The 27,491-nt window shown below is 43.4% G+C and overlaps 1 protein-coding gene across 7 annotated transcripts in view; it reads left to right on the top strand.

Moving 5' to 3' along the window:
- The first annotated feature begins 5,573 nt into the window (after positions 1–5,573).
- The window catches only part of ACBD5 (acyl-CoA binding domain containing 5), a 66,432-nt gene continuing 44,514 nt past the window's right edge, over positions 5,574–27,491 (top strand). For 3 of the 7 annotated variants that reach the window (XM_050939108.1, XM_050939107.1, XM_050939110.1), the window contains exons 1-6: positions 5,574–5,668; positions 6,719–6,892; positions 8,540–8,660; positions 9,816–9,888; positions 18,582–18,693; positions 18,854–18,886. In XM_050939108.1, the coding sequence (XP_050795065.1) occupies positions 6,817–6,892; positions 8,540–8,660; positions 9,816–9,888; positions 18,582–18,693; positions 18,854–18,886 (415 nt within the window). In that variant the 5' untranslated portion in view covers positions 5,574–5,668; positions 6,719–6,816. Of the gene's footprint in view, positions 5,669–6,718; positions 6,893–8,539; positions 8,661–9,815; positions 9,889–18,581; positions 18,694–18,853; positions 18,887–27,491 lie in introns of those variants that run through there. The other 4 variants (XM_050939109.1, XM_050939113.1, XM_050939111.1 and 1 more) reach the window with 3 other exon arrangements.

The following is a 27,491-nucleotide window of genomic DNA, read 5'->3' as shown; positions in this document are numbered from 1 at the left end:
TTGTTTATTTGCTAGGTAATCTGCTTTTACCTGTTTGCTATCACTTACAATCACTTAAAATCTTTTGTAGTTAATAAACTTATTTTATGTTTTAATCTAAACTAGTGAGCTTTGACTGGAGTGCTTGGGAAAAATCTATGCTTGGTTACCACAAATGTGCATTGTTCTCTTCACATTGAAGGACAGGTGGACTGGGTATACTGGGCAGATTTGACCAGGGCAGGATGGTACTGCTCTGGGGTCCCAGGCTGGGAAGCTGGTGGTGAGAGAGCCTGTGTGTAACTGAAGCTGGGTGTGTCCCTACCTGTGTGAATGCTGGTGAAAGTGCAGGATGGAGGGCTTTGCAGCTTGTCACAGCAGCACAGTGTGAGAGGGAGCCCAGGCTGGTGGGTCAGGGGACTCAGTGGTACCCCAGTTCCAGATGGTGCCCCAGGGGGAAATCCGTCACACAGGGAAATTGTTGCTGATTCTGGCTCACCCCTACAGGTCTCATGCTGCTCCATTCCCTGCCCCATCAAGGCTTGGGTGATCCTACACCTAATGCTCCTTTTGCTCCTACAAAGTCTTCCATTAGCCTTACTGCTTCAGATAACGTCCCAAGGCGGTGCCGTAGCAACAACTCCTTGTTTTTCACAGTTAATGTTTTTATGAATTGCTCCATCACAATGGCCTCAGCCACCAGGGCTCCGATTGCTCCTCTGGATGGAGCTACTTCCAACAGTGTTCTCACAACCACTGTGCTACTATCCATGGTCTCGCCCCCCTGGGGTAGCTCTCAGTTCTAAATCATTGATAGTGGATCTCCTCAGAAATACCCAACTAATCCAAAACTTTACATGTTTGTAGTCTTGCCCTCTCCAAGTCCAGATTATGATAGGATGCCTGGCAGACCCATCTAGTATGGGACCAGGAACAAAGCCAATTGTTCTGGGGCCACTGGGCTGCTAGTACCTCCATCTCAAATGTAATTAGGAAGGTTTCAGGGTCATTGTCCAGCCTTAGGCGTCATTTGACTTCTAAATTTGGGGAGGCAAAGGGCTTAATACTATTAATAAGAGGAATAGGTCTAACTTCTAGATTTACTGATTGTTAGTGGTATTTAAATTATAGTGTATTTGAAATCACAAATTCAGTTTATGTTCATTATTTAATCAAGCTTATTTTTGTTTTAACTTAATTATTTGTCATGTTAGCACTTAAAAAAATCAATTTTAGCATAAAAACAAATTCTTGACTAAACGGAACTAAGCACTTTCATGTAACTATGAATCATATTTCCCTCGTTTTAGAGATACATAAACATGCAAAGCACACATCAGACAAATCCATCACTAAAGCCTATCCCCTTTGCCCATCTGCCTTAGTGCATTCCACTAACATTTAACCTTCCCTGTTCACTCTGTCAGTCACCTGGGCTTGACATATTCAGTGATGTACATTGCACAGATGCTTGGGAAGCAGCTCAGAGTTTATGTTCACTTGCTACAATGCTACCAGTACTGATCAGAATGTGGCCTCTATGTCTAGATGCCTGTGTTTCTGGGGCAAATCTCTTATTTTATAGGCTAGTAAAATTGAAATGGCCCCAAGCTGGAGCTCTGTTGTGAGGGTCAGGAGATGCTCTTCTGCACTCCCCTTAAGCAACCCACATAGGAAAACTGTCCTGGACGCACCAAGTGCCTGGCATCACCCTTCCCCCCAAAACATTCCTGTGCTCTCCCCATGTGGCTGGGAGCAAGCAGCAACACCAGGCTCTCTGTGCGTCCAGGTCAGTTTCCCTACTTGGGCTGTGCAGGTCAAGAGATGCTCTCCTGCTCTCTGCTTAAGCAGCCCACGTGGGGAAACTGAGCTGGATGCACAGAATGCCTCACATCACCACTCACTCCCCCAAAGTTCCTCTGCGGGGAGGAAGCAGGGCCAAATAGAAGAGAGAAATCTGGGCACCCCACTCCCATGCATGGTCTCTGCAATGTACCCAGTTTGGGGGCAACACTCCCGCATGCCCCTTCAATCTTCACCCACACATCCAGTCCCATCTTGATTAGCTTTATTGGTACTAACAGGGGAACACCCTCGGTGGATGCTTGACCTGCTGGGACTCCATGGGTTTATAGGCTGGCACTTTCTGCTATATCATCTCCTTTTGAAACTTCTACTGCTGGGCCATCAGTTCCCTCAGCAGCTGTTGTTGTGTGGCCTGAACTTGCTGCTGTGTGGTCCATTGCTGAAGCAACTGCAGTTGGGACTGCTATTGCTGAGCATCTTGCTGCTGCATATCTGCTAAACACGTATACCAGTGTTCCAGTTCCATCTTGCATGGAGCAACTGAGCTTTATTCCCTCTAAGGATTTTTTTAACCTCTTTTATCAGGTGTGGTTATGCCTGCATTCACCACCATTTACTGGGGGCTAGGAAGTCCCCTCAAGTCCCCCTTAAGGTCTTTATACTGTCCTCTCCTCCATCTCCCTCCAACACCCATAGAGGTTCTTGGAGCAAACAAACAAAAGTAATTTCCTCTTTTCTCTCAGTTTACATGGAGTGCTCTGAAGCTGGATCATGCAGCTTTGGGAGTGGTGAGGCTTATTGCTGTCTCCCTCTCAGCAGGCCTAGCTCAGCTGCATGAGATGAGATGAGGCAAGGCAGGGCAACCTTCTTCCTATTCACCACTGCTTCCTGTGGTAGTAGGGTGACCAGACAGCAAGTGTAAAAAATCGGGAGAGGGGATGGGGGTAATAGATGCCTATATAAGAAAAAGCCTCCAAAATTGGGACTGTACTTATAAAATCAGGACATCTGGTCACCCTATGTGGTAGGTTTTCTATTTTTAACTCCCCCATCCCACCCCTCTCTGTCAGCGTAAGGGCATGCTCCTTCACTCCTTGGTAAATTGTTCCAATGGTTAAGTAGTCCCCCCTTTAAAAATGTACCCCTTATTTCCACTCTGAATTTGTCTACCCTCAACTTCCTGATTGTGGATCATTGTGCATCATTTCTCTACATTATTAGGAGTTGCAAGCACTTGGCCAGTCATAAGAGGTGCTCAGCAATCTTCAGGATAAAAGGTTCTGTAGTACTGTTCCCTAAAGGAACAATTGGTTAAAGTATCATAGTTATATTATTTAAATAATATAGAGAGGGGGATAGCAGGGAAAGATTCTAATTAACATTTATTGGGCTCCCCAAAACTGCTAATTGTTCACCCAACCTGGAAGTCATTACAATGAGTATGCAACAAAAGTATAAAAGAAATATAGCACAAACTAGTGGAAATGTTCTGTTAATTAACATATTATTAATGCTATTTCTCTCTCTCTCACACACACACCATGCTTATATCACCAGTGCTGAATTAATGCCTCTCATGAGCTCTAACAATTTACTATTTCATCCTTATCTCTGGGTATAGTGTTACTAGTTAACTTCACCTTATTTCATTTTCAGTGTCCCATTCTGAATTCCCAGATTTCTCAGTGACACAATGCCTCTTCAAAGCAGAGACTGCTGTGTCTGTCTCAACATGCTATCAGAAAAACCAGGTTGTCATTAACATCACTTTTACTTATCTCAAGCAAGAGGCTTGGAGTAATATTAATTTCAAAAGTATTGGATAGCATTTTCCCCAAATTGATTACCGTTAAATGGCAGAAGTCATTTTAGATTTTCCAGATAAATCGAATTTTTGCATCAGCCTGGGTCATAACAGACACAAATATATATTTTTTATTAACTCTCTTTGTAGAGAGAGTATACGTAACATCTCCCTAAGTGGAGTTCCACTAACATGTAAACAAACAGTTCCCCTTGGTCTGGGCTTGTCGTTCTTAACTGTATGTGCAAATCCACTTATATCATGTGGTTTGGCACTGGTGTTATTATTCATGACACTTATTTTCATTTATCCAATATCAATAGTCCAATTTGAGTAGCTCTGAAAGTACAAGCTTCTCTCCAGCAAAGCCCTAACCTGCCCAGAAGGCTATTGATCCAGTGGAATGTACTGGCTCAGCAGAGCAAAGGCTGATCTATTTTAATTCCTTCTCCGTGGATTTTTTTCTTTCCCACCAGAGGGCGTATAACACGAGCAGACAACTACCAATAGTTGGTCTGGGTTTAAGTGGGCTAGGTTGTTTTTTGTTTGTTTGCTTGGTTGGTTTTGAATCAGGAAATTGAACTAACAGGAGTTTGAGCATTTTAATACTGAAATCAGGTCAAAAGGGCTGTAAACTGATCCTACAACTCTGTAGATAAATTATTTCACTTTTCACAAAGACAAGATGCTTTGGTATATATTTGGCCTGATTTTCTAAAGTGCTGGATGCTCAGCACTTTGGTAATTTAGTTATGTATTTAACCTGTAAGAAATATTCTACTGATATCTTGTTTATTTACCTGCCTAAATAAGAATTTTGAATTCTAACTTTAGGCTCCTGCTTCTGAAAATGTTAACCTAAGATTTTTAATTTAACTGTATCCCTTTAATACTTCTAAAGCCACATGTATCTATACTGACAGTTTGGGATGAATAAATGCATGTAAAATTAATCAGTGAACCTCTCTCTCTCTCTCTATCTCTCTGTGTAAATGAGACTGTATTTCAGAGAGTGGGTGTGAGAAGGAAAGTGGTTAAACAGACTGAGTGCGTCTGGGGTATCTATGATGTAAGGCAGCCAAAATATAGTGTGTGTCTGTATATATATATAAATAAAGGAAGCAAAGTTTGGGCATCAGAGGAGGAAAAGAAGGAAAGCAAAAGGGAAAACTGGGTAACATAAAAGGTATGGGAGAGGGGAGAAAACCGGTTCCTGAGCCCATGTAATCATCTTATTGCTTGCAACATTCAACATGATCAGCATTTCAGATGCTCCATGTTTGGACCTCCCACTTAAATCATTACTGTTCAGAATAGGTTTGGAAAAATATTTAAAATTACAATATTATCAATCCAGAGATAATATAAAATAGTAAATAGTAAATAAATCTACTATTTGTTCTAAACTAGAGTGTGTGTATGAAGTGCTGCTGTGTCCCGCTACATACTTTAAGCAGTCACTGATGGTACAGGCAGTGAAGTGAGCCCTGTGTATGCACCTGAGATATGAGATGATTGCGTTTTTAAAGGGCTTTGTGAGCGGGACCAAAAGCGGCTCTCTATACCATCATCATCATTATTCTCACAGAGAATCTGAAAGGCACCATCAGTTCATTCCCTGAAGTAGGGAGGGTCCTGTCCTCTTCTAGAGAGCCTTCTGAGTGGTGTCAAGTATCAGAGGGGTAGCCGTGTTAGTCTGGATCTGTAAAAGCAGCAAAGAATCCTGTGGCACCTTATAGACTAACAGACGTTTTGGAGCATGAGCTTTCGTGGGTGAATACCCACTTCTTCAGATGCATGTAGTCATGCATCTGACGAAGTGGGTATTCACCCACGAAAGCTCATGCTCCAAAACGTCTGTTAGTCTATAAGGTGCCACAGGATTCTTTGCTGCTTTTTCTGAGTGGTGAGATCACAACACAGATACAGGGTTACCGCCCACGGCAAGGCCCCAGACCGGAAGTGGAGCAGAACACTGGACTACGTTTCCCAGAATGCCTCGGGGCGGGGGCATGCAGAAGGCTGACTTGAGACCCGCTGCTGGGAGACATTACATGAGGGCCTGAGCTCTGGGCAGAGGTAGGTGCCCATGGAGCGTGTGTGACAAACTGCGCGCGCTCTCAATTTGCTACGGGGGCTTCGCGGTGGGGGGAGGGGGAGCAGGACCGGCTGCCACTGCCTTGGCTACCGTGTTTGCTCTTAACAGCTGGGGAAAAGGACGACTTGTTATTGTGGGCCTTGTCAACTACCGGGTTGTGCCTAGTGCGCGGCCGAGCTCCGAGGGGCAGTGAGGGGGGGCGCGTTTCGGGGCGGGGGACGAGCTCCGAGGGGCAGTGAGGGGGGGGTTCGTTTCGGGGCGGGGGGCGAGCTCCGAGGGGCAGTGAGGGGGGGGGGTTCGTTTCGGGGCGGGGGACGAGCTCCGAGGGGCAGTGAGGGGGGGTCAAGGGGCGAGCTCCGAGGGGCAGTGAGGGGGGGCGCGTTTCGGGGCGGAGGGCGAGCTCCGAGGGGCAGTGAGGGGGGGCGCGTTTCGGGGCGGGGGACGAGCTCCGAGGGGCAGTGAGGGGGGGGTTCGTTTCGGGGCGGGGGACGAGCTCCGAGGGGCAGTGAGGGGGGGGTTCGTTTCGGGGCGGGGGACGAGCTCCGAGGGGCAGTGAGGGGGGGCGCGTTTCGGGGCGGGGGGCGAGCTCCGAGGGGCAGTGAGGGGGGGGCGCGTTTCGGGGCGGGGCACGAGCTCCGAGGGGCAGTGGGGGGGCGCGTTTCGGGGCGGGGGGAGAGCTCCGAGGGGCAGTGAGGGGGGGCGCGTTTCGGGGCGGGGGGAGAGCTCCGAGGGGCAGTGAGGGGGGGGCGCGTTTCGGGGCGGGGGGAGAGCTCCGAGGGGCAGTGGGGGGGGGCGGGGGCGAGCTCCGAGGGGCAGTGGACAGGTGGGAGGTCACAGGGAGTTGCGGTGGAGGGGGCAATGGGCAGTGTTGGTTGGGTTGCGGATGGGGAGGGGTGGTGGCAATGAGGGGCTGAGATGTGGGGGGAGTGTTGGACCTTTGCCCCAGTCACTCTCTCCCGAGCGGGGCTGCTCCTGCCGTGGGCGGCGGCACAGGAGCGGTCGCCCATTCCGCTCCCCCTCTCTCCGGTCAGTTGGATGCAGGCGCCTCGGGGAGGGGAAGCTGCTGCTGCTGCGCGGTTCCAGCTGACACATCTCGGGCCCGGCTGTGGCTGAGGAGAAGGCGGGGGCCATGGCGGAGACGGGCTCGGTGCATGAGACCAGGTTTGAGGCGGCCGTGAAGGTGATTCAGAGCTTGCCCAAAAATGGTAAGTGAGTGGGGCTAGAAGGCTTGTGTCAGTGCAAGGCCTGTGGGGCAGCAGCCAGCTGGAGGAGAGGAAACCTGCGGACCCGGACGCTCACCTGCTCCCTTGCCGTCTGGAGCGCGGACCGATTACAGCATTGCTACTTTCCCAGGAGAGCAGTCACTGACTGTTACTTCGCACCTCCTCTCCCCGCCAGGACAAGATAAACCTGATCCCCCTCACTGCAGCTCTGCCAGGGTAGCCTTGTCCTCCTCCCCATTGTCCCCTCTAGAGCTCTAAATGAAGGTATCTGGCAAGCAGCTGGAAAGCAAGGGAGTACCCACCCAGTGGGGCTAGGGAATTACTGACAGATGATGAGGGAACTGTCTGAGTGACACCAGCCATTAAACATGGTGACAGAGCTGTCCCTTACACTGGCCTTCAAGGCCCAAAAGCTTATTCATAACTTATTTGTTCAGCCACTTAAAAACATGGTATCATCTACAATTTTCTGATATTTGCGGTTAGTGATTCAATAAATACTGTCCTGTAAGGGTTTGCAGGGGCCCAGCAGATCAATTTTAAAATTTGCTTTTAATATTTTTTCCCAATCAGTTCAAAATTTGTTTAATCATTCCTGATGCCATGGAACACATTTCTTTGTCCCTCCAGAGCATGTTAAGCATGCATTTTGTTCATGTAGGAGGTGGTTTGTTGATGTAAACAATGTAGCTTTTACTATCCTACTCATTCCCACTCCACCTTCCTTGCAAAAGTAGGAGAAAGTACTTGCCTTCTTGAAATCCCTAATATGATTTATGACTTCACAGCTATCATTGTGAATTTGTTAGTCTGAAGAGTAAAGAAAGTTATTAAATGTTTGAAGAATTTCGAAAATTGAGGACAAGCCTTCTCCCCCCCCCCCCCCCCGAGTTTTTCTTTGTTGCTATTATCAAATAGATGCTGCTTATCTTACATTAACAGAGAGGCCAAAACCTCAGTTTAAACTAAATTGATTTTGGGAGGGCAAAAATTAAAGGATTACTATCAGCTTTTTAAAAAAAAAAAACTGAATAGATTTCAACTTAAAAGCTGTTTCAGGAGAAATGTCTGAGCGTGAATTCCCTCTGCCAGATAGTCAGATTTTCCTGTCTGTACAAGTGTTTTCTGTTTTTGAGAAAACCATGACTATACAGAAAGTGTTGTCAAATGCCTAAAGTAAACAAACTGAAGAAATAGTGAAACATTTTGATCTCAAATCTGTCAATTATGTTATTTGTTCTAAGTAAAAATAGTTTTTCAAAATCCAGACAAATGTGGTGAAGTTGATTGTGTCCCTTTAAAGTGGTCAGGGTGACTTATTTAGTAGACCCTCTTCTGAACGTGGAGCTTAAAGTCCAAAGTCATTGATCATGCAGCCCCTTAAACTAGGTCTGAAATTTTCCGTCAATCAGTAAATATTCACTCTGGGCCTAATCCAGAAATGTGTTAATCCACACCATTTCCATTGACTTTGGAAGGAATTGTGCCTTTGAGGATCTGACCCTTTATCATACTGTGAGTTATAAGAAGTGCAGGTTAATTTCCCACAGAAATATTAAAAATGCGTAAAAAGAGACTAAATGTCTTTAATATCAATTTCCACTGATTTTTAAAATGTGTTTTCATTAGGTTCATTCCAGCCATCGAATGAAATGATGCTCAAGTTCTATAGCTTTTATAAGCAAGCAACCCAAGGACCCTGTAACAGTCCAAGACCTGGATTCTGGGATCCTATTGGTAGATATAAATGGTAATTGTGTATGAGAGATTGTTTAGTTATTTGTACTGAAACTTTGTCTAAGAGCATCTTCTCTCTTTTTAAAGACTTCAGTTAACAAAATGTGTGTGTGTGTGTTTCAAAAAGTCCCTTCCCTTGATAATGAAATTGGTATGTATATTGTGGATTTTCCCCCTGTGTTCCAGCTGTTACATTTAAATGATGTATGGTATCTCAGAATTAGGGGAGAGGACATTCCCTTTGCTTCTCAAATTGAGGAGGATGCTGCTTACTGCAGAGGTACTACAATGAGATATGTCCATTTCCTCAACTTCCCAGAATTTAGGGGAGCCCAAATCGGTTTGCAGCTGTAGGGAGGCAGTGCTCTTAGGCTGTGGCAACAAGTTCCTTCCCATCTGACTGCCTATCCTGAGACGGCTCCATTATAGAACAGACAATCTGGGCTCTTACTACAAGTTGGATGGAGAATTTAATAATAGGAAAGACAGGATCAAATGAACTAAGTACAGAACAGAGAGTAAGGGAATCTTGTGTTCTAATCCCAGTTCTGACATAGATTCCCTCTGTGGCTTTTGTCAGATCACTCTGTTTGTACCTTACAGTTTTCCCGTGTATAAAATAAAGGTAATACTACTTGCCTAGTTCACAGGCAATCATGATGATGATTAATGTTAGTAAAGCGCTTTACAAATCCTAAAGTTAATCAATGTGCACACCAAGCTCTTTGGCATTTAGGGAGAGGGAAACTATGGTCTCCAGACCTACGTTGATACAATCATCCCTTGAAAGGCTTTTTAAAAAAATAAAAATAGACCTGTACATAATTCTGGCTGTATTTATACATCAGCAGCAATATGTATATGGCTAATATAAAAATACCTTTTTGAAGGTCCCATCTCTTTAAAAACTGATCTTGTCCAGTGCCAAACAGTTGATCAGTGTTAGAATCTGGAATAGAACTTGTCTCCTGACTCACAGTCCAGTTCTCTGTCTCTGAGTAGATGCCCAATTACCTGATTATGCTCCCAAATCAGCAAGTTAATTTTTTTTTTTTTTTTTTTTTTTTTACAACTGCAGACACAATAAGAAAGACTTTACTTAATGCTGAACTGAAAAACATAGGCAGACCGTGAGTGTTCTGAAGATGTCCATGGTTTTCATTCCTAGGGATGCTTGGAGTGCTTTGGGGGATATGCCCAAAGAAGAAGCCATGATAGCATATGTAGAAGAAATGAAAAAGGTAAGAGTAATTCAAATCTATGAGTCTTCTAAAGTAACTTTATTTCCAGAACATTAGAAAAATAAGGAAAATATTTCACTAGCTGCTACCAAAACTGCAGATTGGATTTCATTCCTGTTGTGAGTTTGCTGAGTTAACTTAACCCTAAACTGTCTGGTGGTGATAGTTTTGAAGTTTAAGAGCTCTAGGGAACCTATTGACATAATGTTTTAAATGACAGGCCCAAATACAATGCAGTTCTGGTAAGTGAGCTGTAGTGAAACACTGGAACTGAAACTGCAGGTGATTCAAACAAACTAGGGAAGGGGAGAGAGAGAGACACTCCAAAAGAAAAAAGCCAAATTTGCAGGAAATATTGCATCTGAATTCTGGTTTGAGATCTGGTGGGACCCTTACACGGAAGAGTCTTGAAGTACTGTATATACTCATTCATAAGCTGAATATTTTTGGTAAAAAAGCAACGCATCAAAGAGCAGGGGTTGGCTTATAAAAGAGTCTACACCAAAATTTGATGATTTTAAACTCTATGGAATCACTGAATTGAATATCTAATACATTGTCGTTTTGTTTACCTGGAGTATCTGCAGGCATAGAGCCCCTCAGCTCTCAGTGGCCACAGTTCGCTGTTCCCAGCCAATGTGCCACTTCCCGCAGCTCCCATTGGCTTGGAATGGCAAACAGCAGCCACTGGGAGCTGAGGGACTCTGTGTCTGTGAATGCTCCAGGTAAACAAAACATCCCAACCCGCCAGCGGCTTACCCTGATGGGATAGGAGCCAAAGTTTGCCAACCCCTGAAATATAGGGTCAGCTTATGAAAGGGTCATACAGTTTTTGCTGTTTTTACCTAACCATCTTGGGAGGTCAGCTTATAAACGAATGGGCTAGTGAACAAGTATATACAGTAGTTAATTAACAAAATGGGCTGAACCAAAACTCTGGATCTGAACATCTTTGAACTTTGGAGGCCATTGAGTTAGAACCTAGATTTGAAACTGCCTCTATTTATAGTGTATTTAATATCAGGAGTCTGATCTAGACCCACACAAATGTTTCTGCTCTATTCCCAACAATAGACATTTAAAATTTTTTTAAAACTGTTCCTAGTTATCTTAGTGAGCATAATATAAATTCTTAAATAAAGTAGCTGGACAAATTCAGAGTTAAGACTGCCGCTCTGTCCTTAGCTCATCCTGTCTTTTGACTGCAGCCCTTTTAGGAGGTCTCTGAAACGGTTAATGATCTTACATACTTTGAGCTGCAGCATGGAGAAGTGTGTAATTTAATGTAAGTATAGCCAGGTTAGTATTAAGGACAGAGTGCGCAGTTTTCATTCAGAGTATGCTAGCTTTTTTTCCTTAAATCAGGCTATTAACCTCCTTTAAAGCGCTTTATAACATCTTACGTCTGTTCTACCAACCACCATGTTATTCCTGCTCTTTAATGACAACTTTTTTTTTATTTAAGGATAGTCAGCCAAATTCTGTAGTCTTTACTCAAGCAAAACTCTCATTGATTTTAGTGGGAGTTTTAACTGAGTGAGTAATGCAGAATTTGGCCATTCATTACTCCGTAATCTTGTCAATACACTGTCAAAAGACCCACTGAAATAACTAATAGAAGTAGCCTGTTCTCTTCAAAATAACTATCAACGAACAGTACTGTAAATAGTAAAATTAAATGAAAGTACTGCCCTTTTGAAGGTTATCATAAGATAAACTGATAGGTGAAATCCCCTCTACCCACATAAAGCCCAAGAATTCTGGCCAGGCATGCTGCTGGGCATGGGGGTTTGCGGGGCTATAGCCACCTCAATATTTGCCCGTCTCCATTTCTTTGGGAAGCTGATTCATGGTTGGCAGGGTGCTGGGGGAGCTCACTTGCTGCTAGAGGTGGCTGTGGCCTAGTGGGAGTCTGCTGAACTGGGGTAGGGGTACAAAGAGCCTATCAGTGCAGTTCCTTTGGGTCAGGAATGGGAGTTATGGCTGCTGCTGAATAAACATTCATGCTCCTGGGTGCCTGGCTAAAAGAGAGAATGTGCTGACACACACTCTGGCACACACAGTTTCACATACACTCTCCCTCCAACAGAGCATCTCACACACCGTCTCACACTCTCCCGCCTCCGCATGCTCTCTTGCTTGTAATATTATTATTGTTTTTTGTAATCTCTTTGTACTTCCTACTGAAATATACATTCTCTGTAATTTTATTCTTTTCAAAGTTAGATTTAATTTTTTGAGTAGTAATTTCTAAAATGTCTAAGCCAGTCCTGGCTGGAGCAATTATCATTATTACTTTTATTGCCATGTTGTGCTTTGTCATTCATTATTTAAAGTGATACAGTCCAATAATAGCATCCTTCTAGAATGTAAATTTAGCTTGTATTCACCTTAGCAATGCCAGTTTTTAAAAAAGAAAAAAATTATCTAAACACATAACTTTAGACACTGTATAATAACTTAAAATTTGTGCCAAAATAAATGCGGTTACAAGTCTGACACTAATAGTAACGATGGAGTTAAATATTAGAGAGTCACATACATAATTGTGATTGTCAAAAATAAATGCCAAAATAAGTAGAAAAATAAATTCCCTTCTTAATAAAAGAGAGAAACTTTAATTGTGTATGTGAAAATTAAAATAGTTTTTAGCGGAGTGAAAAACAGTTGACTAAAGTAGAGGTGATAATGGCAGTAATACAGTGTATCTGTTAGAGAAAGGAATCAGATTTTATATATTTTTATTTAGCTCTACTAAAGGTAGTGTAAAAAGTATCAAACTTTTCTTTCTGATATCTGCGTTAAGGCTCCAAAACTGATATCCCAAGGCTTACGATTGGGAATATTTAGCTGTATTATCTCCTGATTGTTCTGAATTTACATATAAACTTAAAATATGGCTTTAACTGGTGTTTGTGTATATATATTTTTTCTTTCATTAGGTAGGAATTAGATACAGTGCTCTTGTCAGCTAATTTCTAAGTTATCTGCAAAAACCCTAGACTTTTCAGGTGCCTTACTAGCCTGAGGAATCACAGTTAGAGTAGACATGGGCAGCAGGTATAATGGGGTGGGGGGATTGAGGAGTGATGTGGGGTGGGTGGGGGGTGTCTCATGGGGGTCGGAGGGGAAGGGGCGAGGGGTTTTGTGGGGGAAGGGGAGTGGACTTTGAGGGAGGGGTGGGGACCTATGGCGGAGCGGGGGTGGAGTGTGATTGGGGGCCACAGCAGAAGAGGCAGGACAGGAAGTTAGCCTCCCCCAGGGGAAGCTTCATTGCCGCCCATTCAATAGACCAAACACCCATCTCCCTTCCTGCCCGCTGCCCCCTCCAGCTGCTGCTAAGGATGGAAGACAGAGCCAAAGTAGGGTTGCCAGGAATCCTTTTTGGCTGGGCGATCCAGTCGAAAACTGGGACCCTGGTGGCTCTGGTCAGCACCACTGACTGGGCCGTTAAAAGTCTGGTCGGTGGTGAAGCGGGGCCAAGGCGTGGCTCCCAGAAGTGGCTGGCATGTCCCTGCAGCCTCTAGGTGCAGGGGTGGCCAAGAAGGCTCCACGCACTGCCCCTGCCCTGAGCGTTGTCCCTACAGCACCCATTGGCTGGGAACTTCAGCCAATGAGAACTGTGGGCGAGGCAGCGCATGGAGCCTCCCTGGCTTCCCCTGCACCTAGGGGCCACAGGGATATGCCAGCCACTTCCGGGAGCCACCGGAGGTAAGTGCTACCCAGAGCCCACACCACCTTCTGCACCCCAGCCCTGAATTCCTTCTCGCACCCAAACTCTCTCCTAGAACCTGCACCCTCTCCCACACTCCAAAACCCTCAGCCCCAGCCTGGGGCCCCCTCGTGCACTCCAAACCTCTCATCCCCAGCCTCACCCCAGAGCCTACAGCCCTGGCTTGAGCCCTCCCACACCCCAAAACCCTGCCCCAGCCTGGTGAAAATGAGTGAGTGAGGGTGGGGAAGAGCGAGTGACAGAGGGAGGGGGGATGGAGTGAGCAGGGGCTGGGTCTCAGAGAAGGGGTGGGGCCTTGGGGCAGGGCAAGGGTGTTTTGATTTTCTGCAATCAGAAAGTTAGCAACCCTAAGCCAAAGATATCCCAGTAATGCCTCCGACAGTACCTGTACTCTAGGGGTGGGCAACCTATGGCACGCGTGCCAAAGACAGCACGCAAGCCGATTTTTAATGGCACGCTGCTGTCTGCCGGAGCAGTGTGCCATTAAAAATCCTGCCCAGCCCGGCCTGCTCTTCTCCCACCCACCCCCCACGGGGGCAGAAGCACAGGCGTGCAGGGGTGGGCAAGTGGCCCCACTCTCCCAGCACGGTAAGCTGCAGGGTCCGTGCTCTTGGGCCAGAGCGTCCGGCCGAGTGCAGCAAGCTGACGGCCTCTCTCCCGCCTTCCCCTGTTCCCTGGAGCCATGCCGCCGCGTGTGCAGTGCTCAGGGAGCCAGGGCTGCGTGCTTCCGTGGGGCAGTGTTTGGCTCCGCAGGGAGGCAGACATGCTCCCACCTCCTCTGAAGCCATGCCGCCACGCGCGCAGTGCTCTGAGGGGTGGGGCTGCCCGCTCCTGTGGGGCAGCGTGTCTGACTGCATGGATCAGAACATGCTGCAAGGAGCCTCATGCTAAGCGATCTGGGGCCGGGAGGGTTGGATAAGGGGTGGGGGCAGTCGGGACAAGGAGCAGTGTGGGTTGGATAGGGGTTGGGATCCTGGGCGGGGTGATTAGGCGTGGGGGGGAGTCTCTGGAGAGGGCAGTCAGGGAGCAAGTGGGGTTGGATGGGGCATGGGAGTCCCAGGGTCTGCAGAGAAGAAGCGGGGGTCCCGGCTGCAGGCCCTACTCAGCCCGCTGCCGGCCTAGGTGAACAGAACTCCAGACCAGCAGTGGGCTGAGCGGGCCGGCGACGTAAGATCAACATTTTAATTTTAAATGAAGCTTCTTAAACGTTTTGAAAACCTTGTTTATTTTACAGTATGAAACTAGTTTAGTTATATAATATATAGACTTACAGAGAGAGACCTTCTGAAAAACGTTAAAATGTGTTACCGGCACGCGAAACCTTAAATTAAGGTGAATAAATGAAGACTTGGCATACTACTTCTGAAAGGTTGCCGACCCCTATTGTACTCTTTTAACCCTCTCTAGCACCGAGGCCCTCTGCTCCAGAATGACTGCAGTGTGAGTTGTTTTATTATGGCTCTGAATCTCCAAATCTTCCAAATATCCAGCTTTGCTGTGTGCAAAAGAGTATTTTAAAAATAACAGTATGTTCTCCAATTTAAAGTAATTAGCTATTACTATTATTTAATCAGTAATTTTTTCCCAGAACTTTGCATTTGTTGGTGATGGTAATTAGTTTATTTATTGGCTTAGTTTTGTTCCTATTGACTTTCTGTGAATAAATGTTGCACTAGTAAGCTGCCATAGCTGAAGTTTAAAATGGATCTGTCTGTATATATTTTTATTCTCCCTTTTGAGGATAACCTGATAAAACACACACACACATGTGTGCCCACAAGATGTATAGGGCAGCCCACCTCAGCCCCCCCTCCCGTCCACCAGGAAGAGCCTTTGATTCTGGCTCTGTGCAGAAAAGGTATGGAGTGGCTGAGCAGGTGAAATTCACCCACCTTACCCAAACACAAGATTAGTGATTAGGTTTACTTTGCAGCTTCCCTACTGCCAAGGCTGAAGTAAGACTGAGACAAGAGCCACAGTCCTTCCACCCCAATAGTGCTCACCTGTATACATATATTTTCAAAAGGACTTTCACCACACAACTCCTATTCACATTTGTCGTGGCTAAAGCCCAATGTGATTCTGAGAACTGTCCAGATTACGTGGGTGGTTTTTGCGAGATGTGTGGAGGAGCAGCAGTGACATTTATATTTAAGTTTGATGCAATTTTTTCAGTTGATTTGAAAGCACAGAATGTAGATGTAAATGCACTGCAAACCAAGGTAGGCTGTGACAAAGTTTTAATTTTCTACAGCTGTATAAAAGAAAAGGTGGTACAACGTATCTGATCTCTTTTGCTAATTTCCAGCAGTGTATCTGAACAGTTTACATGTTTCCCCCTTCAGAATATAGAGTAATTTGTTTTGTTTATGCACAAAATGGATTGGAAACTCACTGAAGCTACTCTTTAATGGGAGTGTTGCTTTTCTGATAACTTGTGATTGGTTTGCAAAACTAGTTTTGATTGCTATTGTTGCCACTTGCCAGTCAGCCTGGAGTTTTGCATGTCAAGAGTTGGCAATGGCTGCTGTTTCCTGCTGATCTGTATGGTGCTTTTGCTTGTAGATGGTTTAGTATAGCTTCTTTTGCCGCTACTTGCGACCTTGCCTGGTGCCTTGTCTGAGGTGGGCTTACCATAGCTACTGCTGCTGTTTTATAGGAAGAGGGTTTGCTGCTACTGTTGCCTGCATCTTTTCCTGGAATTATTGCTGTGACGGGTTGGATCACAGAAACCCCCTTGGGAGCTGCCAACTGATGTGCCAAGACTACTTCTGCTCATGCTTTCCCTGCCAGCTTGGGACCCCAGCACCCTGTCTTGTTGAGCCAGACACGCCAGTCTGCTCCAGCACAGACCCAGGGTCTGAATTGCTTGCCCCAAAGCTGCAGACTTAACTGAAAGCAACTTACAGAAGTGTTCCTGTCTTTAACACTCAGATGTCCAGCTTCCAATGGGATCCAAACCCCAAATAAATGTGTTTTACCCTGTATAAAGGTTATACAGAGTAAACTCATACATTGTTTGCCCTCTGTAACACTGAGAGAGAGATATGCACAGCTGTTTGCACCCCCCCCCCAGGTATTAATACATACTCTGGGTTAATTAATAAGTAAAAAGTGATTGTATTAAATACAGAAAGTAGGATTTAAGTGGTTCCAAGTAGTAGTAGACAAAACAAAGTGATTTATCAAGCAAAATAAAACAAAACACTCAAATCTAAGCCTAATACAGCAATACAATTGAGTACAGATAAAATCTCACCCTGAAAGATGTTTCAGTAAGTCACTTTCACAGACTGGATGCCTTCCTAGTCTGGGCACAATCCTTTCCCCTGGTACAGCCCTTGTTCCAGCTCAGGTGGTAGCTAGGGGTTTCCTCATGATGGCTCCTCACTTTGTTCTGTTCCATCCACTCATATATCTTTTGCATAAGGTGGGAATCCTTGGTCCCTCTGGATTCTTCCCCCCGCCATGGAAAGGCACCTGGTTAAAGATGGATTCCAGTTCAGGTGACATGATCACGTGTCACTGTAAGACTTCATTATCTGCTTGCCAGCACACATGTATACAGGAAGACTTACAGGTAAAAGACAGCCATCTGCAGTCAATTGTCCTGGTTAATGGGAGTGATCAAGATTCCAAACCACCATTAATGGCCCACACTTTGCATAATTACAATAGGCCCTCAGAGTTATATTTCATATTTCTAGTTTCAGATACAAGAGTGGTACATTTATACAAATAGGATGATCACACTCAGTAGATTATAAACTTACAAGAGACCTTTTGCATGAAGCATATTCCAGTTACATTATGACAGGTTCAGAGTAGCAGCCATGTTAGTCTGTAACTGGAAAAAGAACAGGAGTACTTGTGGCACCTTAGAGACTAACAAATGTATTTGAGCATAAGCTTTCGTGGGCTACAGCCCACTTTCAAAGAAGTGGGCTGTAGCCCACGAAAGCTTATGCTCAAATACATTTGTTAGTCTCTAAGGTGCCACAAGTACTCCTGTTCTTTTTCCAGTTACATTAGTGTATTTTCATAAAATCATATAGAGTGCAATGTCGCAATTGCTTAAAAGGGGGAGTCAGCAAAAGCCACCCAAATGGATTATAAAATTGAAAGTCAGTGTTAAGATTTGGCAGGCTTATTACTTTGTGTTGCCAGTTTCAGTATCTTCTCTGCCATCTCTATTCTGTCTAATGTCTGTTTGACTGCACATCTTGCTGTGATATGAATGCCTGTTCTGGTGCTAGGGTGTGTTGGATTAGTAAACTGAAAACCTGATCCAGCTCCTACTGGCTTCAAGGGAGCAGGGTTGGACCCTAATTTTCTGTCTTGATCATGTGATTTTTGGACTGTCCTTACTTTGATTCTGTCCCTCTAATTTGGGGGGCTTTTTGTTATGGACAGTGACTTTACTTTTTTTCTTTATATATGCGGCTGGTAAATTAGAAGGGCACAATGGGCACCTCATAACATGGTGCCTGCACCCAGCCAAAGAGGATGGGATATGTTGAATGAAAAGAACATTCTGTTTGGAAGGAGCTCCCTCAGTTTCATTTTCCCCAAAGAAAAACTGATTAAAAAGCACGTTGCACATGATCACGCCCACCTGTCTCAAACTTCTGCCTGATTTAGTTTGAAATTGCTGAGATAATAAACACTGGAATTTGTAATTGATGTGCTGCTGGAGTCCCTTAACTACAATAAACAGTGCTTTTTAAAAATCCTGAAGTTGTTTTGCTTTTGGTTGAGATTATGGTCTATTACTTGGTGAATGGGGTTGCTATATAATGCTAAAATGCAGAGTTGCACAGAGTGTTATAAAATTTATTTTGTTACATGTTATTGCTGTATGAGTATTGCAGTGAACATAAGGAAATTTGGCACCAAGTTAAATAAAATGAATCATTAATATATTGTTTCACAAGACATTTTGTATTTTGGACTTGTGCAGATTCTTGAGAGTATGCCAATGACGGAGAAAGTTGAAGAATTACTACAAGTGATAGGCCCATTCTATGAAATAGTAGAGGATAAAAAGAACAGAGGATCTGGCCTAACATCAGGTTTGAATAAATACCTCCTCCTTATTTTGTACTGCAAATAGTAATATAAAAATCAGACTCTCTTAACTAACTTACTTTTCATTCTCAGTTTAATTTCTATAAATAGTTATTTAAAGCTAAATGTTGCATCTTTCTATTTCATTCCTTTATCATATGCCAGTCCAACTGGAGAAAGTTTCTAAATATTTAGAAGGTAGGAATGATAAATTCTGTGTAAATCCATCTGTTTCATTGTTTTATGTGGTGTAATTCCCTGCAACACCTGAGACTTCTGGGTTTGTCACCATTAATTTTTATTTAAAAATAAAAACACTACAGGAAGATCCAATAGCATGTTTGGGAGTTTAACCAAATGTTTTCAGAGCTGGAGGGGAAAACTTCACTGCAGAGCCTCTGTTTGCTGAGAGAGAATTAAAAAAAAACCATCCAGTTTCTGCTTCTCTGTTTATAAGAACAGCCTTTTAAATTCTGCCTTTCTTCTGCATCCCACATGTGGATACGTGCAGGCAAGCTGTGTGGTGTAGTTGGCAGTCTGTTTATTCTGTCATCCAACTTGAGGAACTTTTTTTTTTTTTTTTTCTCTCCTGCAATTTTAAAAATCGTTATTTATACCTCAGTACAAGTCTGCATGGGATTTCATAGACAAATAATAAAGGACCTGTAATCTCCTCCCCTGTACTTGCAGTTTGCATTGTCCAATGATCAAGTTCAAGGGAGAATGGACTAGTGTAACAGTCTGTGAATATCTGACAGGTGGCAAACCTAGTAATTTCATAGTTATGTAAAAAGACACTGTGGCAACTATTATTTTACAACATTGTTGTAGTTCATAGTTGATTCTATTAAAATGTTTTCATAATTAGACTGTTGAAACATTACAGGGAAGCTTGTCTGTCTACATCTTGCTTTAAGAGTTTAAAACCTGGCTAAAGCTTCAAGATAAAGTTGGATATATGTAGCCTATGTTTGGAAAAAAAAAATAAAAAATCTGTTCTACAGTTTAATTTTTATATAAATTTTTAAAATAACTTGACAAACTGGTTTTAAGCGCTTTTTGCATTTTTACAACTCAGAATTGGCTTTGCTTAATTGCCAAGGTTTAAGCCAATCAGTTATATGTTTAAATAGTTTTTTCATATTTTAGAGAAAAAAATAATGGCTGAATTTTTAAATGGCCACTTTAAAAGCAGGGTCACTTTTTTCAACTAAAACTGCATATGCTTCAGGTCTGGTATTTAATGAGCTTGCCTGGCAGCTGGATTGACAGGCAAGATTGTAACAGAGTATCTGCAGATTCAGGTCAGTGATCTGCATAATAAGGATTGACTCACTTGGAATCTATGGTACAGAGTGCCAAAAGCCACTTTTTAAAAAGTAGCTAAATCTAAACTAACAGAGAATCATAGAAACTAAAGACAAAAAAGACCAAGTAGATCACCTAGACCGAAATACAATGGATCCTAAATTTGTTACTCCAACAAGTGTGTTTTGTTAACATCAGAAAATTTACCTTCATTTAAATAACATTATTGATGCAAACTAACCATATCAAGAAAATTCAGAATTGAAGTTCAAGTTTTAGACTTATCTGGCTCTATCAATATTGTAACAGATGTGGTACATAGCATGTACAAATCGGAAGCTCTGTAACATGAAACTACTTTAGTATAGGTTTAGATAGTGAATTTCTTTTCAATTTTGTCAAAAAATTATTACATTGGGGATGTGAAGAGATCCTTCCCTGACTCCCTCCCCAGTCCACTGAAGAAATTAATATTTTAGTAATAAGCTATAAATACCAATTAGTACTTACAATATTATTCTTTTAATAATCTGAGTCCAGTGTCTTATCCTTCGGACCGCTCTGCCTTCGTTGAGTCCCTCCTCCCCATTTTTCTTCCATATTAATTTTTGTACTGTTCCACTTTGAGGAAAACTCAGGAAGCTTGATAACAGCAAAGGTAAGGTTTATGCTCCTCACTCTTTCACCAAGCTCACATTCTTTCTGTTTTTCCATTTCCTTCCACTTCTCCCATGTATCCTGGGAATTGTAGTTCCTAGACTCAAGGTTATAGGACCCACATAGGAACAAAACTTAACAAACACAATCTGGGGTAGCTATGTGCACCTAGATAGCTACAACACACAGTCCCCTTTAAAATAATAATTGTAAAACTTTTAATAGTCGCTTCCAAACCATCACTTAAGTCCAGTAACAGTCTTCCAATCTTTTCGGCAGTCTCCTTTGTCCAACACTGCTAATACCCAGAGAGGCAGGAATGAGACTAGGTGAGGGAGCAGTTCCTACTAGTATAGATTGTTCATCACTGTCGGTTTCATTGATGTTCTCTAGTCCAAGGTGGAAATTGTGATTCTCTTCTTCAGTGGCTAGCTGATGAGCTGTGGATAATCTTGAAATATTCTATTTCTTTCCATTTATGAATACAGCAGAATCTCCTCAGATTTGTTATCTGTAGATGACATGAGTATCTAGAACACCATTTTTTGATTCTCCATGGGAGCTTCACATGAACAAAATTTTTAATTTAAAACTTGTGAGGTTTAGCACCTTTCTTATGATCTACATATTGTCTGTATTTCCTTTTTATTCTTAACACATCCATGAATAGCTTCACCTGAAGATTCGGTTGAAAAAGGAGACTGTATAAACATTTGACAGATAGTAAGTCACGTATTGGCCTTACATCCTCTAACAGTTTGAAGGATGATGCTCTTCACCATTGGAGTGGTCCTGTAAGCAAACAGTGTTTCACATAAAGCTTTTTTTCCATGATCTCATTTGCAAACTGGTAAATTCCAGACTTTCTTTCACCAGTCTATTCATTCTCTCAACTACACCATTAACTCTCGGCTGGTATAAAAAAACTTTTGTGCTTGATACTGTTGCTGCTGAAGTATTGTTGCATTTCAGCAGAGGTTAATTGCATTCTATTGTCAATTATCAATTCCTTGGGAAATCCTTCTCGGCCAAAGACTGATCACATGAACTTAATCACTGTTTCAGCAGTAACCATTCTAGTGAATGTAGCTTCCAGCTGCTTTGAATGATTGGAACTGTTAATCTTAATGACAATTTGGTCTCTGATTATTTCAGCTGTAAAACTGGCAAATTCACAGGTTGTATTCAGCTTATGTAATGCAGTTGCATAGTGGTTAATGGGCTCGTGAAACATCTATGCAGGAATAGAACTTGAACTGTTCAACATTTAGTAGAAGATTAAAATGATCATCCAGGGCTCAGAGAGCAGCATCATATGGAGTCTCATCTTGCAGTATGTCAGTAAGAGGAGGGAGATGCCTGAAGATTCGTTGCCCATCAGGACTAAGGCAATAAAGCAGTAAGCCTTTCCACTTTTCTGGTACGTAAGTGGAAGTTTCTATAGCAAGTGTATAGTTGCTGAAGTAAGACTTCCATTGTTTCCATGGGAGCAGCTCTTTTGGGATAGGCATAAAGAACGGTGGAGGTAAAACTTGCGTGATGGTAATAAGTTTGGTGGAAGCAAATTGGAGACATCAAGTGAACTGAGCAAGAAACTTGGAGAAGAATCAGCTGGTAAGAAATGCTGGTCACGGAAATGGCTGACTGGACCTGTATTTGTTCTTTGTGCAGCTGGGGGTATTCAGAACTGCAGAGGAATGCTTCAGCATGAAAAATGAGGACTGTGGAAAAAATACACTGCCCCTTTAAATACAGTAACTCCCTACTTAACGTCCTCTCGCTTAATGTTATTTTGATCTTACATCCCTGCTCAGTTATAGAACATGCTCCATTTAAAGTTGTGCAATTCTTCTCTATAACCTTGTTTGGCTGCTTGCTTTGTCCACAGCTGGCTGCCCCTCATCAGCTCCCCTACGAACCCCCTACAGTGCCTCCTGCCCTCTGTCAGACCCTGCAGATCAGCACCTTCCCCCTCCTGCCCACAGCAATCAGCTGGCTTGTGGTCTTAAGGGGAGAGGAGCAAGGATGCGGCACACCTGCCCCCTCCCTCCCTTTCCACCTGCACAAAGCAATCAGCTGGCTTGCGGTGTTCAGGAGGCAGGGGAGGAGCGAGGATGCGGTGTGCGGAGTAAAGGGGGGGAGAAGAGGCGGGTTAGGGATGGGGGAAGGGGTGGTGTGGGCAGGCTGAGGGTTGAGCTCCCCACCCCTGGTGCTTGCAGAGTAGGGAAAGCTGCTGCTGTGCAACGTGCTTCTTCAAGCCTACAGCACCTTCAGCCTCCTTGCCTGTTTCATTATCTCCAGTGCCTGTGTGGGGTAAGACGGGGGCATCTCCCAACTACAGTACTGTACTGTATGGCAAAAAAATAATTCCCTGGAACCTAACCCTATTTACATTCATTCTTATGGGGAAATTGGATTTGCTTAACATCATTTCACTTAGTCGCATTTTTCAGGAACATAACTACAACGTTAAGTGAGGAGTTACTGTCTTTTCAGCAAGTTGCAGTTGCAGACAGCAGCAGGATATAGGCAGGTGGAGTTTCATTGAGAGCAGCAATAGTAAGTCAGAGCAGCAGGGAGTCATGAGTTCTGGTTCTGTGGTTCTATGCTCATTGCCAGATCCTTGTGTACCTGAACCTCTTTGAGGAAAACTCAGGAAGCTTGATACATAATTGGTTAAACAACTGCAAACAAAGAGTAACTATTAATGAAATGATGTCAGATTAGGGATCTGTTCTGGGCCCAGTGTTGTTTAACATCTTTATTAATGACCTGAATGTAGGAATACAGAGCATACTGATCAAATCTGCAGATGACACAAAGCTAAGGGGGGTTTGCCAACACTTTGAACAATAGAGCTAAAATTCAGAGGGATCTTGATAAATTGGAGAACAGGGCTATAGTCAACAAAATGAAATTCAGTAAAGACATATATAAGTTCTACACTCATGGAAGAAAAAACAAATGCACAAATACAAAATGATTTGGCAGCAGCACTGCTGAGAAGGATCTGGGAATTGTGATAGATCACAACCTCAAAACAAAACAGCAATGTGATGCTGTCATAAACAGATAGCTAAGGGTTAATGTCTCTTTCACCTGAAGCACCTGACCAGAGGACCAATCAGGAAACCGGATTTTTTCAACTTTGGGTGGAGGGAATTGTGTGTCTGAGTCTTTGTCTGCCTGCCTGCTTTCTCTGAGCTTTGGAGAAGCAGTTTCTACTTTCTAGTCTTCTGTTTCTAAGTGTAAGGACAAAGAGATCAGATAGTAAGTTATATGGTTTCTTTTCTTTGGTATTTGCATGAATATAAGTGCTGGAGTGCTTTAATTTGTATTCTTTTAAGCAAATGCAGGTTCTCTGTTGCCTCCTGAAGTCTGCCTAGCAACAGTGCCTTTAGCTAATTTTCAATGTTAAGTAAACCTGAAAAACCACTTTATTTGCATTCATATAGTGCTGGAACTTGCCTCCTAATGGGAGGGCTATTGCATGACAAAAGACCCTTAACAGTCTGGTAATGGCTTCTTGCTTAACATGCAAGCCACAAACTGCCAGAGAGAGCAGAAAAAAAAAATTCTCTCTGGTTCCCTTTTAAAACCAAACTGTTTCTCTCTGCTAAAAAGCCCTTAGCAGAGAAAAGAAAAATATAATATTCCTACTGGCTTCTGGATTCTGTCTATATCCCACCCGCTGCTACACCATATCATAACCTTAGTCCCACATTTGGACCTTAGCGTCCAAAATATGGGGGTTAGCATGAAAACCTCCAAGCTTAGTTACCAGCTTGGACCTGGTACCTGCTGCCACCACCCAAAAAATTAGAGTGTTTTGGGGCACTCTGGTCCCCCTGAAAAACCTTCCCTGGGGACCCCAAGACCCAAATCCCTTGAGTCTCACAACAAAGGGAAATAATCCTTTTTCCCTTCCCCCCTCCAGGTGCTCCTGGAGAGATACACAGACACAAGCTCTGTGAATCCAAACAGAGTGAATCTCCCTCTCTGTTCCCAATCCTGGAAACAAAAGTACTTTCCTATTCCCCCAGAGGGAATGCAAAATCAGGCTAGCAATCCAACACACAGATCTCCCCTTGATTTTTTCCTCCCACCAATTCCCTGGTGAGTACAGACTCAATTTCCCTGAAGTAAAGAAAAACTCCAACAGGTCTTAAAAGAAAGCTTTATATAAAAAGAAAGAAAAATACATACAAATCAAAGCACTCCAGCACTTATACTCATGCAAATACCAAAGAAAAGAAACCATATAACTTACTATCTGATCTCTTTGTCCTTACACTTAGAAACAGAAGACTAGAAAGTAGAAACTGCTTCTCCAAAGCTCAGAGAAAGCAGGCAGGCAGACAAAGACTCAGACACACAATTCCCTCCACCCAAAGTTGAAAAAATCCGGTTTCCTGATTGGTCCTCTGGTCAGGTGCTTCAGGTGAAAGAGACATTAACCCTTAGCTATCTGTTTATGACAGATGCTGTTGCAAAAAAAATCAAATGCAATTTTAGGCATTAACAAGGAATAGCGTGCAAGTCATGGGATGCAATAGTACTGCTCTACTTGGCACTGGTTAGGCCTCAACTGGAGTAATGTGTCCAGTTTTGGGCACCATTGTATAGAAAGGATGTGGAGAAATGAAAGGAGCCAAAGGCTAGCGACAAATTGATCAAAGGGATGGAATGCAGGCCATATGAGCAAAGGCTGAAGGAACTGGGTATGTTTTGTTCAGAAAAGAGGAGATTGAGGGGGGACATGATAGCATTCTTCACATGCTTCACTACAGGAAAAAAGATGGGGGGAAAAGTTGTTCTCTCTTGCCACAGGGCAGGACAAGAGGCAATGGGTTCAAACTACAGCATCACAGTTTTAGATTAAATCTCAGGAAAAACTTTCTAACTGTAAGAACAATGGAACGGATTGCTTAAGAAGGTTGTGAAGCTCCTTTGCTGGAGGTTTTCAAAAGGAAGCTGGATAGTCATCTGTCTTCAATGGTTTAGACTCAACAAATCCAGCATCTTGGCAGGGAGTTGGCCTAGAAGACCCTTGTGGTCCCTTCTAACCCTGTGGTTCTATGTTGACAGCAAAGGTAAGATGTATTCCCCTCACTCTTTCACAGGGCTCACACTCTTTCCTTCTTCTCTTTCTCCTTTTGTTTCTCCCTGTCCCTGATGCTTCCTGGGAATTGTAGTTCCTGGATTCAAAGCTACAGGAACTACCTAGAAATAAACTTTAGAAATACAAACCGGGGTAGCTGGCTTCACCTAGCTAGATACAACATTTAATCTCAGTACTAAGGCAGTTATCTTTGCCTAAAAACTGGACACGTCTCCCTTAAAGGCACATCAGTGTAACACTTGGATTAGTGAAAGATGGCAGCAGAATCATGGTTCACAACTTTGGCTTGCCAAGGTGTTTCCTGTAGCTCATTGATGGCCTCGATTACTGTGGAATTTAAGCTTTTGACTTTTTTTTCCGTTGACGTTTCTGCTCCTTGTGCTTGCAAAGGAAACCTTCCAAATGTGAACTGCTGCAGTACTGTCACTGAGTGTACAGAGGATTCTGAACTGTGTGAACTCCCTCATGCCATCTAACTGAAGAGTTAGCCAGTTTCAGGCTTCAGAGTTATTTCTGTTTAAATGACCAGTAGTAATATAGCTAATCAACATTTATCTAATATGTTTAGACAGACAGCACAGAAGACAGCCTATTAGGTCTGTGGAATATAATCCACAGCCTTGGGCTAGTACCCTTTACCTCTGGAGAAGTGGAATACCAGCCAGCGTGGGTAGTGGGAGGAGAGTAGACAACCCCACTCTCTACCTGGAAGGTAGATAGTCTGAATAGATCAAGGAGTCTTAGCAACATTTATCCTGGGAAGTTTGTTTATGTTGAAGGCTCATTCTGCTGCTAACTCTGCAGGGCTCTGAGTATTCCTTCCTCTGCAAGTATTAAGTCACTTCTTGACTATCGACAGTGCACCAAAATATTTTCAGTTATATGAAAATGCTCAACTTCAGAGAAGAATGTGAACCCTTTGCTTGCAGCTGTTATGGTTTTAAAAGGGAATGAGCAACTTTGTTTGCAGCTGCTGTAGCAGCAGAGGGCAGAACATTGGTGAAGGACGTCTTTGTTTTTAGCTGCAATATTACTACTTCCAATAGATGACGTTTTCCATTTTCTGACTTCCTAACAAATGCTCAAAAAATATGACAGTCAGTCCTATGCTGAATAGATCAGGAAGTTTCTATAAAATCATGCATGGTGTGGACAAAGTGAATAAGGAAGTACCCCTTCACATAACACAAGAACAAGGGGTCACCTAATGAAATTAATAGGCAGCAGGCTTATAACAAAAAGAAGCACTTCTTCATACAATGCACTGTCAACTTATGGAACTCGTTGCCAGGGGATGTTATGAAGGCCAAAAGTATAACTGAGTGCAAAGAAGAATTAGGTAAGTTCATGGAGGGATAGGTCCATCAATGGCTATTGGCCAAGATGGTCAGGAATGCAGTCCCATGCTCTGGGTGTCCCTAAGCCTCTGACTGCTAGATGCTGGGACTGGATGACGGGCTGGATCATGTGATGATTGGCCTGTTCTGTTAGTTCCCTCTGATGCATCTGGCATTGGCCACTGTCGGAAGGACTATTGATTGTGACCCAATATGGACATTCTTATGTTCTAGTGTTAAAATAACATTGATCCAATGGTTCAGAGACTTTCAGCAGCACAAAAGAGTTCAAGTTTTTTGAACATTCATTGCCAGCTGAGCCTGAAGAACTGAAGTCAAATATTAGCTAGAATTGATTCTATTACAGTTATCTGATCCA

This window comes from Gopherus flavomarginatus, chromosome 2 (genome assembly GCF_025201925.1).
Source record: "Gopherus flavomarginatus isolate rGopFla2 chromosome 2, rGopFla2.mat.asm, whole genome shotgun sequence".
NCBI lineage: Eukaryota > Metazoa > Chordata > Testudines > Testudinidae > Gopherus > Gopherus flavomarginatus.
This window is presented reverse-complemented; position numbering and strand designations above follow the sequence as displayed.